This window comes from Barbatula barbatula (assembly GCF_947034865.1).
Source record: "Barbatula barbatula genome assembly, chromosome: 11".
NCBI classification, from domain to species: Eukaryota; Metazoa; Chordata; class Actinopteri; order Cypriniformes; family Nemacheilidae; genus Barbatula; species Barbatula barbatula.
The window spans coordinates 2,093,760-2,108,900 of record NC_136774.1 but is presented as its reverse complement, the minus strand read 5'-3'; the positions used below and the strand labels follow the sequence as shown (position 1 = coordinate 2,108,900).

Sequence of the window (15,141 nt, the reverse complement as noted above, 5' to 3'; positions counted from 1 at the left end):
TTCAAAGGTGAACTACGGAGCTTCTAGTTATGCCTTAAGTAATAAACTCCAGTATCCTTCTTACATAAGAGCAGTCCCAAGCAACAAAGACATGATAGAGATGATTATTCACATTATACAGTGGTACGGATGGAACTGGGTTGCCTTTCTTGGAGGTCCAGATAATTACAGTGAAGATGGTCTAAGACTGTTTTACAAGTATACAAGCAATACTGGCATTTGCTTGGCTTATCAAGAGACTCTTCAAATACGAGGAAACTACAATCAAACACTTAAAAACATCAATATGCTAAACATTAATGTCATTGTGGTGTTCGCTGTGCCAATATATGCAGAAAACATAGTGAGAGCTGCAATAGCAAACAACATCCGAGACAAAGTTTGGATTGCAAGTGAAACATGGTCAATGAATCAGCAGCTTCCTAGAGAGCCGGGAGTTGAGAAAATTGGTACAGTTATTGGCATTACAGAGCGATTATTGTCATTACCTGGATTTGATGAGTTTGTATATAAATTCAAAGAAACACCAAATGAAGATAATAATAGTAATGTTGAGAGTGAAGTCCAGAGTGAGATCTGCAATCAAGAATGTAAGGAAAGTGCATTGCTTACTGCAGAGGAAATTATAAATGAAAATCCTTCATTTTCCTTTGCCATCTACGCTGCTATGTATTCAGTAGCTCACGCTTTACATAAAGTTCTTCAGTGCAACACGAATGGATGCCACAAAAACATAACAGTAAAGCCATACATGGTAACTGAATTATCTTTATAAAGACACATGAATATATCTGTTATTTCATTGTAAATCAGTATTAAATGTTGTGTAAAATATTTAATATGTCAAAATAGATTGTAAAAGAAATTAAGAACTTGGATTTTCCACTAAATGGGCGTCAAGTGAAATATGATGTCAATGGTGACCCAACCATCAGTTATGCAGCTGTGCTCTGGCAGACTGAAAAAAATTCTCCACAGTTTGAGATAGTGGGCACCTATGATACATATCCAGAAGTTGTCTTCACCCTCAACAACTCTCTCATGCCCTGGCGTGACAACACACTTGTAAGTAGGTGGTTTTGTTGATCTTTACATTTGATCCTCTATATGTTTTATTCTTACTTCATCATTTTCTGTTCCATGAAGGTTCCTTTCTCAAACTGCTCTATTGAGTGTAGGAAGGGATATTCGAGGGAGCATGAAGGATTTCATGCTTGCTGTTTTCGGTGTAAAAAATGCCCACAAAACACCTATGTGGATTATTCTCGTAAGTACCTTGGAAAATATTTTCTACATTAAACTGTTGTTTTGTCACTATTATTGTGGATTTAGGGAATTAACAGAAATATATATTTTTTTATTAATCCTGTTATACTACTATGTCCTTATAAAACCTTAATGACACGCAAAGACAATTGCTGTGTTAACTAAATTTCTGTTTACTGGGGCACTCTTGTGTATTCTTCATGCCCCCTAGCACACTGAAAACATTTTGGATTCATAGTATAGGGGGCCTGCAATGTTGATCCTACAGAGGTGCAGAGTTTAGCTCAAACCCTGAGAAAACCCACCCGCCTGTAGCATTAGTGATCCTAAAGACAATAGGTGCTTGATGCAGAGCCGCAGTCTGCTCTTGACTCTCTCTCTCGCAGTAATGTGATGTCATCTGCCTTTCGGTTCTTGCGGCGCTGCATCAAGTCGAACACACCTATTGATTAACTTGTGTTTGATTAGGGAGCTAAACAGGAAACAATTGTATTTCAATTACGTGTGTTTAATTTAGCATATTTTGTTAAAGGAGCCAACAATAAGCATAGTTTAAAAAGGCATAGTTTACATATCCCTTTCAAAGCTTGTAAATGCTCTTTGTCATTGTGGGTAAAAGCTTACAATGTTGTGTGTCGGGCCACTTCTGCTGTGAGCACCATTGCTATCCTGCAGGTCCATGAGGTCGTAGCATTTAACAAGCTACACAAGGGTAGGTCTGACAGGAGCTGTATGAAACGGCATGTACTGTATACACTCACCTAAAGGAATATTAGGAACACCTGTTCAATTTCTCATTAATTCAATTATCTAATCACCAATCACATGGCAGTTGCATCAATGCATTTAGGGGTGTGGTCCTGGTCAAGACAATCTCCTGAACTCCAAACTGAATGTCAGAATGGGAAAGAAAGGTGATTTAAGCAATTTTGAGCGTGGCATGGTTGTTGGTGCCAGACGGGCCGCTCTGAGTATTTCATAATCTGCTCAGTTACTGGGATTTTCACGCACAACCATCTCTAGGGTTTACGAAGAACGGTGTGAAAAGGAAAAAACATCCAGTATGCGGCAGTCCTGTGGGTGAAAATGCCTTGTTGATGCTAGAGGTCAGAGGAGAATGGGCCGACTTATTCAAGCCACAACACGCACAATCTTGAGGCGGATGGGCTTCAACAGCAAAAGACCCCACCGGGTACCACTCATCTGCGCTAAAAATAGTAAAAAGAGGCTACAATTTGCACGAGCTCCCCAAAATTGGACAGTTGAAGACTGAAAAAAAAATTGCCTAGTCTGATGAGTCTCGATTTCTGTTGAGACATTCAGATGGTAGAATCAGAATTTGGCATAAACAGAATGAAAACATGAATCCATCATGCCTTGTTACCACAGTGCAGGCTGGTGATGGTGGTGTAATGGTGTGGGGGATGTTTTCTTGGCACACTTTAGGCCCCTTACTGCCAATTGGGCATCGTTTAAATGCCAAGGCCTACCTGAGCATTGTTTCTGACCATGTCCATCCCTTTATGACCCCCATGTACCCATCCTCTGATGGCTACTTCCAGCAGGATAATGCCCCATGTCACAAAGCTCGAATCATTTCAAATTGGTTTCTTGAACATGACAATGAGTTCACTGTACTAAAATGGCCCCCACAGTCACCAGATCTCAACCCAATAGAGCATCTTTGGGATGTGGTGGAACGGGAGCTTCATGCCCTGGATGTGCATGCCACAAATCTCCATCAACTGCAAGATGCTATCCTATCAATATGGGCCAACATTTCTAAAGAATGCTTTCAGCACCTTTTTGTGGTATGGTCATGTTAGACCTACAGAAGGCCTTTGATACCGTTGACCATGGTATTTTGGTACGTACATTAAAAGCCATTGGCTTTAATGACTAAGCGGTCAAATGGGTGAGATCTTATCTGAAGGATAGGAAGCAGGTGGTGAATATTGGAGGAGCAATGTCCACAGTATATAGAATTTGGGGTTCCTCAAGGGAGTGTTTTGGGCCCACTTTCTTTCCTACTATATATAAATGACCTGAAGTCTGTATGTTAATGCAACCTTTTTTTATATGCAGATGATTCTGCGTTATTGTTTTCACAAAAGTTGAAAGAACTCTAAGTGTAGAACTATCGAATGTCAGCAGATGGATGTCAGATTATAAGCTATCACTTCACTTATGGAAAACAGAAGCCATACTGTTTGGGTCAAAAATGTAATTGAAAAGATCCCAGGGTTTTAAGGTTTAAGTTGATGATAATGAGATTAATGTAAAGGACTCGGTTGGTTACCTTGGCTGTGTGCTGGACTGCCACTTGTCTGGAGTGGGCCAAGCGCACAAGGTTCTTATGAAGATAAATCAAAGAGTACGTTTCTTGTCCAGAATCTCAAAGTTCTTGGACAAAAAAACTAAGTTAATTCTGGCTAGTGCTCTAATTCAGCCTTATTTTGATTATGCATGTTGCTCTTGGTACAATGTTGTCTTAAAGCACCTCAAATTCAGGCTTCAGACTGCTCAAAATAAGATAATAAGGATTGTTTTGAACCTCCCCATGAGAATTCATCTAGATATTTCTCATTTTGAGACTATTGGGTGGTTGAATGTAGAAGATCGAATCTCTCAGATTCACCTGTGCAATTGGACTGTACATGGGGTTGTCCCCAAATATTTGATTAATTATCTTAATAGAGTGAGAGATGTTCACAGCTACTCCACCAGAGGCAGCTCTACTGATTTTGTACCTCCAAGAGTTAAGAGTAATTTAGGTAAAGAGTCCTTCTTGTTTGTAGCAACAAGCCTGTGGAAAGGGTTGCCAGGAAATCTAAAAATGACCAGAAGTTTTAAGGGTTTTAAGCTGGCACTGAAAAAATGGCTCGGATGCCAATCTTAGTATTTAACAGTTTTTTCTTGACGGTTTCATTTAATATTTATATGGATGTGATGATTGATACTTGATTAGTTGCCACTTGCTATGTCCCCCCTTCCTCAGGACCTCAAAGGAAATAAGCCCTAGGGCTTTATTGTGTTATCCTGACTTTGTTTTGTTTCTTTTAATGTATGATGCAAAGATGTATCGTATTTTAAACAAAATGGTCAAATAAAATCAATCAATCAATCAATGTTGACGCAGAGGAGTGTCCCGAGGCCCATCTGACATCAGGATTGTTTCATGGCTGTCGACCTGGAGGACACATACTTTCATGTCTCGATCCTCACTCTAGACCCGAGCATTTCAGTGCGAAGTCCTGCCGTTCGGTCTGGCTCTTGCTCCCCTCGGGGAGTAGGGCTTGCGTATCCTCAACCATCTCACAAGATCAATTGTGTACGCACAGGGACCTTGGGCATCGGTACCTTGACCGATTGGGCCTGCAGGTCAGCTGGGACAGGAGAGGCTCTCCCCTGCGAGAGCACCTCTTCTCTCGGTGTGGAACTATAATCTGTCACCATTACACTGTGGAATGCAGTCAGCGCCTGTTAGTTCTCAGGTGGCAACCAGCAGTCCCACTGAAAATCTTTTAGGGCTTCCGCCACTAGGCAGTGGCGCCTCTTCTCGCCATAGTTCGGTTCCCTCTGGGAAGACCCGCAGAGTGGTACAGTCAGGGTCGTGCTCCAGGAAGGGTTGGAGAGCAATCTCCCCTTCTACCCTTCAGGTTGCCGCCATCACCACATATCACGTACTGGTCACAGGTAAGTATCGGTCAGCACGACCTGATCTTCAGATCCCTGATGGGCCCATGGAGGCACGCTCTGTACCTATTTTGGACCTCTATGTGGTCATTGTAGGCCCTGTAGAGCCCCGGGGAGAGGCCGCTCCATCTCATCTATAATAAAGACGGCTCTGCTGTGATAGCTTGAGGGTAGGGGGTCTACATGAACTCTCCCTGTCCAACGAGTGCCGGGGACTCCCACGTGGACCTGATATCCCGGCTTCCCCTTTTCCGGGCGAGTTTCCCCCTCGAGGAGAACCCCTGTCACTTGAGCTGATGCTCCACACGTAGTAACCCCCCTAAGGGTCGTCCCTTCTGACGTATTCCTTACTCTTGGTTCCCCGCTGGAGAACCTGTGACCTCCCCATCAGGGTCAGGGTTGCGCCGCTTGAGATTGTGATCTGGCAAAGCTCAGTGGCGTTTCGTATAGGAACCCCATCTGTCGGTTCGACACAACATCGAGAGGCTGACAGAGAGACAATGTCTTGGTTATGGATGTCCGCTGCAGCAACCCTGGTATCCTTCCCAGGTTCCTCAGCCCAAAAGGTGAATGAATGGGCACGCCATCTTCCTTTTATTCCTGTATGTACAGGGCGCGGACTGGCGTGCCACGCCTTTCATCAATTTCATTGGCCTTATAAGAAAGTACATCAGAGTTGGTTTTCAAGATCAAACCCCATGTCTTAGTTCGACACAACTACTCGTTCCCTCTATCGGGAAACTGAGGTTACATCCGTAACAAAGACGTTTTGACATACATTTTCTCTTGGTTCAATTGAATCCATAGTACTAAATTAGTTTGGTATATTCAGAGTTTAAACAGTTTCTCTACTTGACACTTATCAATAACAAAGCTTCTTTGTCAGATCTGCTGTCATCTGCAGTTAAATGCATAGGCAGCATTTTAAGACACACTTTTATACATATTTACATTTGCATGATACATTCTTACTGAAAATGACACCCATTTTGTGTTTAATACAATAATAAATCAAACATATTGCATACATACATTGAGTCCCAAATGAATACAGTACATTAATTCAGCACTCCTTTCAAGACGCTCTGATTTAATAATCGAACAAAATATTTTTTTCCCCCAAATCTGATTTTGAAGCTAAGTTTTCAGCAAATTGACCCCCAGTATATGCTGGGCCAGTTTTTGTCTCAAAGGACAGCTACAGACTGTGCGATTTCAGAGATTTTATAAGATCATGACAGGTCACACTGTGGGACGTGGATCTAATAAACTTGGGTACGACATGCACGTAGACTTTAAAATTATGACATCTGAATCTTAGGCTACGGTGCAAGTTATAAAATGTCATCAGGGCATCAGGGTGCGCAAATTGTAAACAAACACAACAACATTGTGTTTTTTATGTGTGCTGGAAATAAATGTAATAATTTAGGCCTACTTATATTTTAGTGGCATGTAGTATTGATCTATTCATCATTTCATTTAGCATTTTCATTGGCTACTTAGTAGGCGTAGGTTGTTGTCACAGTTCCCTGTCTGGGATTATCTTCGTAATGTTGTGCTGCGTGTGTTCCCTGTCTGCCCTCACTTACCACTGGACTACATCACCCGTATTACATGTTTTTTTTATGGTCTGCTTGGATCACTATAAAAGTGTTTTGGATTATATTCGTCTGTCGAGCCTTCTCCAGCACGAGCCAGCGTGACAAAATACCGGACCCAAAGTGATATTGTTCATCCTTTTCCCTTTTTTTCGGTTTTGTTTCTGTTTTTTTTATCGTGGACGACCCAGCCTTCCTAGTCCTCTGGAGATTGGTCCTCGGGAATCTTGCCAATTTTGTGGAGTGGGTGCTGGTGAGTAACCCGCCAATGACCCAGAGCCCAGCCCCACATCACAGAGCACTGCGGACAGAGGGCCGACCCTGCCGTACTGTAAAACTTTAATTACTTAGCTTTTCTGTTTTGCTTTGAAATATCTGTAGCACACGATATTTTTGTTCCACAATACTTGAATATCAACATTTTATTTGCTAACTTTATTCTGAAAAAAATCCACAATTCAGTCTGTAGATCAAATGATTTGTGCATCTCATTGAAGTGTGTGCATGTCATTTTCATGGTTTGTAAATAATGTGATGTTAATGAATCACTATGATTAGGATTATAGCAGTATTACTAAACATTTACATGTACATCTTTTTCAGGTGATCCTTATACATGTTATCCATGTGCAGAGACCGAATGGTCTGATGAGGGCAGCACAACATGTAAGATTCGCTCTGTCGTCTATCTTCAGTTCACAGAAATCACCTCCATTGTTGTCATCTCTCTCACTGCTTGCCTGATCACTCTGCTCATTTTCATCTTTTGTCTTTTCGCCTTCAACTATAACACACCAGTGGTGAGATCTGCTGGTGGCAACATGTGTTTCCTTATGTTGGCGTGTTTAACTATGTCAAGCGTGAGTGTCTTCTTTTTCTTTGGACAACCCACATCTGTTGACTGCATACTGAGAAATTTCATATTTTCGTTTTTCTTCACTATCTGTCTCTCCTGTTTGACTGTTCGTTCCTTTCAAATAGTTTGCGTCTTCAAAATGGCTGCCGAGTTCCCTAAATTACACGGTTTGTGGGTGAAGCACAACGGCCAGTGGCTCTTTATTTTGTTCTCTTCGTTTATTCATTTTATTTCTTGTGTATTATGGGCAACTGTCTCACCTGACCATCCCGTCAGGGACTCGATCACTTTTAATGATCAAACTATGCTCATTTGTGAAAGGAGAAACACGATAACCATCAGCATAGTTTTGTTCATAAGTTGGTTCCTTGGTTTTCTGTGTATCTCGTTTTCTTACATGGGAAGAGATTTGCCAAAAAGTTACAACGAGGCCAAACCAATTACCTTTAGTCTGCTTATGTACTATCTGAGCTGGATTACATACTTCACAATTTATCTCACTTTTAGTAGCAAATACGTCCTGCTTTTGAATGCATTGGCCCAAATAACCAGTATATATGGAATTCTCTTAAGCTATTTCATACCAAAATCTTACATCATGTTATTTCAGCCCAAGAAGAACACTGCTGCATACTTTCAAACATCTATTCAGAACTACACTCAAACCATTAGTAGAAGTTAAACCACCATCATGGTGTATATAAAGCAGACAAACTCAGTTGCTTGACACATTTCATTGACACATGAAACTGGATACCCTTTTCTCTATTTTATTACAACAGTGGTCTCAAACTCAATTTCTGGAGAGTCACAGCTCTGCAGAGTTTAGCTCCAAACCACACCTGCTTAGAATGCTTAAGACCTTGATTAGCTGAATTATGTGTGTTTGATTAGAGTTGGAGCCAAAGTGTGCGGTGCGATGTTAGATATACTCGGTAGCATAGATTTCTAACATTAAAAAAAGAGATTTTGTGTTCTATTGGTTTGGGTTCAGTTTAGAGGATGCATTGGTGAATATAATTCATGTGCATGTGAATTTAATGTGTTTTAGTTTATAGTGATGTCTAAAGAATAATTAACACCTTGTACGTTTTGTATCAAGTTATGTGCAATGTCTACTATTTTTAGGGAAAAGTAACTGATATATAGAAACTTACAACTGTTAATGTTTTTAAATAAAGTTCCTTATCTTAAAGTTAGTTAGCCGTCCATGTTATTTCTCTGAATACATTTTTTAAGTATTTTTATTGACCGACATCTACTTCAAACTTTTGACTGATAAAAAGCTTCATAACATTGAAATTCAATTTTTAACATGATTAACAGCTAAAAAAGTAAATCATTTAAAGTTAATACAATTATTTTGACAGCACTAATATATTGTTGAAGTGTTAGATATTCAAGTCGCTATTGTCACAGAATGACCCAAATGAAGCAGGAACACATGAATGATCATTTGTTTGGACCTCCACATGTGCAGGTTGGTAAATCTGAGGTAAGTATTGATATAGCAGATATTGAACTTGGTTTTAATGGACAGATTGCTGATAATATCCTTTTTCAGGTTGCCAGAGCACACACATGCAGATGGGGATTCCACAGGATACAGAAGAAAACAGGAACCCTGGAGGATGCAATGGATGACTTTGGTAAAAACTCGGGATAGTCAGGAGTAATAGGTAAGTCACTAGGATAACCAGATGTGTGACTTTATAACAGGATCACTCTGAGATACCTGGACACACAGAACATACACTGGAGAGCATGTAAGCAGCACAGGAATGACAATATTTTTTCTTATACTGCTTTGGTTCATATGCTTGATCTACATTATCGGGAGATGAATCACGTTTAAAACGTCCGTACGCTTCTGCACACGGTGACTGGTGGATTTGGCAGTACTGTACAGAAAGCCAGTATTGACTTTGATGTGTCCTCTCAATCACTTGCACCAAGGATTCTTTTTATTAATATTTCCAGAAAGGAGACAGCGCTGCATTACAATAATATAAAGAACAAGAATCTAAGGAGAGAGAGAGAGAGAGAGAGAGTTAAATCTCAACAAGGAAGACTTCAAACCTAGGCAAAATGTTTGATTGTAAAATAAATTAAAAGCAAGATCGATAGCATGGTCACTGCAAAGAAATCAATATATATTTTAAATCTCTCCCTTATGTGGATCTCTTTAAAGGGATTACCAACATTTTAAGGACATTTATGTGTGTAATGTGATCATATTACTGATCCAATGAATCATATGATTGATGCGTGTAATGGTCATTTTTTTAAGGCTGATTAGGGGACCCCCAAGAGCTTTGACACAATTCATACACTGAAGCATATTAAAGAATCTGTGCTGCACATGAGGCCAGATGGTGACCGAGTGTGTGCTTGGAATATAACAAGCAAATCATTTAGTCATAAGCAACATTACTCCAGTAGGAAGCGCAATATTAAATCAATAATTGAAAAGTGAAACTTAACTTTGCCATCAGCCAGACTGATTTGCCAGGGAACAAATAAGAGATTTAAAAGCCCAAAGATTGACCGTTAGATATTCCCTAAATTCATTATATATCATGTTTTAACTGCTACAGCTACATCAGAGCCAGCCGTGAGATTCAGAAGCACTTCCAGAGGTGAGGTTGCCCCTTAGCTAGTACATGAGCGCTGAGTGCCCGGTGTTTGTTTGGAACTCACATCTCTGAAATCATTCCAGCATATTTTAAAATAGACGCTATCTTTATTAACCAACTGCAGATTTGAACTTTAAACACATACATTTTCACCCACATTTTATTACAAAATAACCGTAATATTATGAACATTTGGCTGTTTTCCTGCTCCATTGCAGTTGCTGCGCAATGCATGTCGGGAAATATAGCGTAATATAGTCATGGGAAATATAGTCACCTCTCCATGCATCCCCAATAAAAGGGGTGGACACAAGGACTATAGACACACACTGAAAAACTAAAAGATACCAGTTTTAAGGGGGATGGAGAGGCAGGGTAGTGGCAGCCACTTGTATATTCCAAAAACACACCCCTCATACACACACACAATTGAGTAGAAGTCAAATACACAACACCCAGTGTGATTATACCACTAAATAGATGCAACAACATACATCATAGCCCCTCCAAACACTACAAATAAACAAACAAAAATACATAATTCAAATGCACACATCCATTGTAAAAAGAACTAAATGAAAATACTCATTACATAAACAATATTACTTCATTAAAAAATAAAAGGAAAATAAAATCTATAGAAAAAGAATGGTCCTACCTCACAATGCCACATAACAGTAACCAGCTATGGTAAAACATGTAATGCATGGATCAACCGAATAATTATATTGATATCCATTTGGTTAAGGTTCTACTTATTTTCATAAACAAAGTGGTATTGATTTGATGAGGAAGTCATAACTCATGGGTTAAATATGGTTTACCACAGGAATCAGTTCTAGGCCACATCCTCTTGCTACGTATACATCCCTCCTCTAGGAGACATTTTCACGGTGTCAGTTTTCTTTTTAATACCCAGCTTTACATTACCTCAGAACCTAGTGATGCCCACCAGTTTTCAAGGGTAGTAAACTGTTTTAACAACAGTTCATTCAATAAGATGAGGTACTGATATAAGAAATACTCTAAACCAGGGGTCTTCGGGGCAAGGACCCCTCAGATGAGAGATGCATGGAGCAGGGACCCCCTTATACTAGGAGCTATTCAAATATAAAACAACCCTTATGTTCACAGCAATATTATGTTAAGAAATTACATTAGCACTATTATGCATGTTATTGTTGCACATACACACTTTTCTGTTATTTTTATTTTTAATATTGATTGTTTGATTATTTTAAGGGATTATTTTCATTTTACTGTGAGGCGGACAGTTAAACATTTACTTGTCCTTTACCCTTAGTTTTCATTTAGGCTTCAATGAGATCACTGAACCTGGTTGATGGCACAAAGACTATTCTAGTGGAGGTAGAGGTCGTCTCTAGATGTGAATGAAATCAGTGCAGATGTTATGTTAAAGCAGGCCGTTTTATTTCGTGTCATTTTTTTCCTTTTTTTCCGCTTCTCTGTGTTGCTATTACCGCTATTATCTTTCTCGTGGATCATTATTGTCGTAGCCGTTACAGCAAAGTTCACAAGTTTTTTCTGGAGAGCAATATGAAACAATTCTGTGTTATTCTTGGTGCACATTTCATTGATTTTAATCATTTTTTCAGAATGCAGAAGCGGTGTGGTGTCATTTGCCTGTCAAATTAGCACTTTACACCTTATATATTTCGGAACTTATGGTCATATTTTTAGAGAATGCACTTTATTTGTACGCAACAGAGAATGTTCTGATTCTAAACCTGCAGTCTTGAAAGACACAGGTACTTATTTGATTTAGGCCCTACCGGTTTTTATGATGCAGATGTAACATTTCTTCTATCACTTCTGCAGCCTGAATGGATGTTTTTGTCCGCACACAGATTGTAATAGCAGTGGCCGGGAGCTTCAATGTGACTGCGCGGCTGCTCACGTGGGCAGCTTAAAGAGAACATTGGTTGTAATATTTTTTTACATTTTTAACAGAACGTTGCCTGTGAGTAAACCGTAATTAGCGGACCCCTTGCAGTTCTAGACCCCGAGTTGAAGACCCATGCTCTAAACTAAAAATTGTAGACTACAACATTTCTTTATACGGGTGTATTTTTCTTTTGTGTGCTTCTTTGCTTCTGTGACCGATAGCAGTGCAGTCTCAGTGGAGATCCTGCTTAACATCTAGTGTCTTTGGTGAAGTGGATATGAAGCCATTGACAGACGACTGCCAGACACGGTCCTGTGTCACTGGTAAAAATTTGAGGATTTTCTCACAATATCTCAAATGTTTCCAACTATTTGTTTATTGTAAGTACTCAATTTAACTCCTGCCAAGGATGCCATGTGTCCTAGGAGCCTCTGAAACAGTTTCAAAGGGACCCCTGGTTTCTGTCTGAAGTGTTTGTGCCAGAGAACAAGGTCCTTGTGCGTACATAACTGATCTTGCGAGTGCTCCTAGCCTCTGTGACCTTGGTAAAGATGCGAGGAAGCAGGGCCAGGCTGAAGGGCAGGATTTTATACTAACCTGCTCGGCCCTCGAAGGCGAACTGCAGGCCGCTAGTCACAAAACAGAGGAACTAGGGGATCGATTTCCTTCACCAACCCCCAGGGGAGGTACAATGATTAAGCTCTTAATGAAAACGATTAACTGATGATGATTGGTTTTGGTTGGCAAACCATGGATATGTATCCACATTAGGCATAGTAGGGTGGGTTTTCACACACAAGCACGGTGGCACACAGTATTCAGACAGAGACAGAGAGCGATGGCAAGACTAACAGTTTCAGATTTAGCTGACAATGAAGTATTACGTCTCCTGAAATGCAATCTTAAGTATGCACATTCTAACAATACCTCTATCACACTGGAAAGCAGTCAAACATTGAGAGCACTTCTTGTTAAACTGTTTACTTTTGCAAAATGTTCATGTATATTTTTTATATCATTTATTTTTTGGTCTTAAGGAACATAATTTGTTTTGTCTGTGCAATAACAATTAACAGTTCTAATCCATCTACTGTGTTTTGTTCCAGTAAAGCAATGAGAATATTTAAAATTAAAATATATATTTTAATGTAAATAAAATATGTGTCTCTCACATTGTCCCACAGCAACATTAAAGTAGTGTACAATGTTGTATTAAAATAAATCATTCTACTTAGTTTCTATTTCATTGATTTTAACATATTTAATACTGTGGGCATCCAAGTAATTTTACATACATTTTAAAAGTAACATGCACAGTGGCCAGAGGGATTTCTCATCACTTCGTGATGCTGATGGTGGAAAACGTTTCTTGACTCACTGGTCCAAAACACCCCAAGTGGCTCAATATTCAGATCTGGTGACTGGAGGCCATGGGAGATGTTTAACTTCCCTTTCATTTTCATCAAATAATTATCATCCTGATACACGGCACACCCTTTACGGTACAATGTTGGGTACACATGGTCCTTTAGAATGGTAAGGTAGTCCTTGACAGTGACGTGCCTATCTAGCACAAGTATTGGGACTAGACAATGCCATGATATTGCAGCCCAAACCATCACTGATCCACCCCATGCTTCACTCTGAGTATGCAACAGTCCGGGTGGTAAACTCTGGGGCTTCTCCATACCATAACTCTCCCTAGAAACCTGCGCAGGCCTTAAATCCAGACCCTAGTCCGGCCCTGCTCGACAAGCTTATCAGAATTATCAGCCCAATCCCGCCTAGAGCCTGATTCTTTATTTTTCTTATATCCCATTACACAGCCAGTACTACTGTTGTAGCCATTTAAATAGTTTTGTTTTTGTTTTTTAATGGTAAAGTAGTTATATATGTATTTTTTCCTTTATCAAGTTCATTTAGAAAAACATTTGGAAAAAAATTTTGTTTGATAAAATAAACATGTTTTTTTTTAAAGAGATGACCAAGCTAAAGTCCGATAGTGAGTTTACTACGTTCGATCAATTTAGTCTATCAAATCAACACTTGGCTTCCTCTTCGCCGACAGTTACTCTTGTTAGATGTGGTTCATCATTCATGCTGGTATTCTGACATTACTCTGGCTCTCGATACACCACAAAGACTTGCTGTCCTAGTCTCGGATGCTCCAGTAAGACCTGCACAAACAATTTGTCTGCAATTTTGCTGCTCTTTCTCATGTGGCTGCTTGACGCATGGGCATGGTTTTCTTTAAGAGAAGCTTTCTTGTAGCTCAGCGGTAAGAGCATTGCGTTAACAACGTAAAGTTGTGGGTTCTATCCCAGGGGGATTTCAGATACCTTTGTCAAAAAAATGTATAGGATAATGCTATGTAAGTCGCTTTGGATAAAAGCGTCTGCTAAATGTAAATGTAACAGATCCCCGCTACAAATCCAGAGTTATAAAACACTTCCGGAAACCAGTTGGAGTGCTGGGGGAGTGTTTCGAGCACAGAAATATTAAGTCATATGTCCAACTGGTTTTTGAGAAGTCAGAATACATGAAATAGCATGTAAGTCCATCTTTAATGATCGCTTTAACATGTGATGTGTTATAATAGGAACCAGGCAAGAAAGTGGATCCATATGCAGTTTAAGAATTATTTAACACAAAACAAAGTAGGCCTACAACATAAAGAAGAACAAAGAACTAAGGTACACAGAAACATCAAATGACAAGTGAAACTCGAGGGCTTATACAGACAGAACTAAACAGGGTAGCAAGACCAATCAACAAGAAAAACTACAAAGGACTACAAAACATGACAGAGGACAGGAAGTAACATAAAAAGTCCACAATACACAGGGCAAATGAAAACTGGATCATGACATGATGTTTATAAATAATATCTTTGTTACTTTAAAGGCAGGAGACATACAGTGGTGGAGTAGACTTCAAATACATGTTTTCACAGAAACATTTTAAAGTTTTTAAGCAATTCAATATAGTGGCTTCATGTTATCATGAGCTAAATTAAATTATTAATTGTTAAAAACATAGATATAATTATTGTAGGGTCTGAACGTAAAGTTTCAAATGCACAATCATTTCATATCAGCACTTTCATATATGTTGTACCGGTCTTAGAGAAACAAAAAGTATCCCTTAAGAACATATTGTGTTCCCCTACGAACAAAATTG

The 15,141-nt window shown here is 39.5% G+C and overlaps 1 protein-coding gene across 1 annotated transcript in view; it reads left to right on the top strand.

The window, feature by feature from the left end:
• tas1r2.1 (taste receptor, type 1, member 2, tandem duplicate 1) overlaps positions 1–10,566 on the top strand; it is a 31,045-nt gene extending 20,479 nt beyond the window's left edge. The window contains exons 4-7 of the mRNA XM_079467943.1: positions 8–754; positions 853–1,065; positions 1,147–1,267; positions 7,167–10,566. Coding sequence (XP_079324069.1) covers positions 8–754; positions 853–1,065; positions 1,147–1,267; positions 7,167–8,101 — 2,016 coding nt within the window. The 3' untranslated portion in view covers positions 8,102–10,566. The remainder of the gene's footprint in view (positions 1–7; positions 755–852; positions 1,066–1,146; positions 1,268–7,166) is intronic.
• Positions 10,567–15,141: the final 4,575 nt, after the last annotated feature.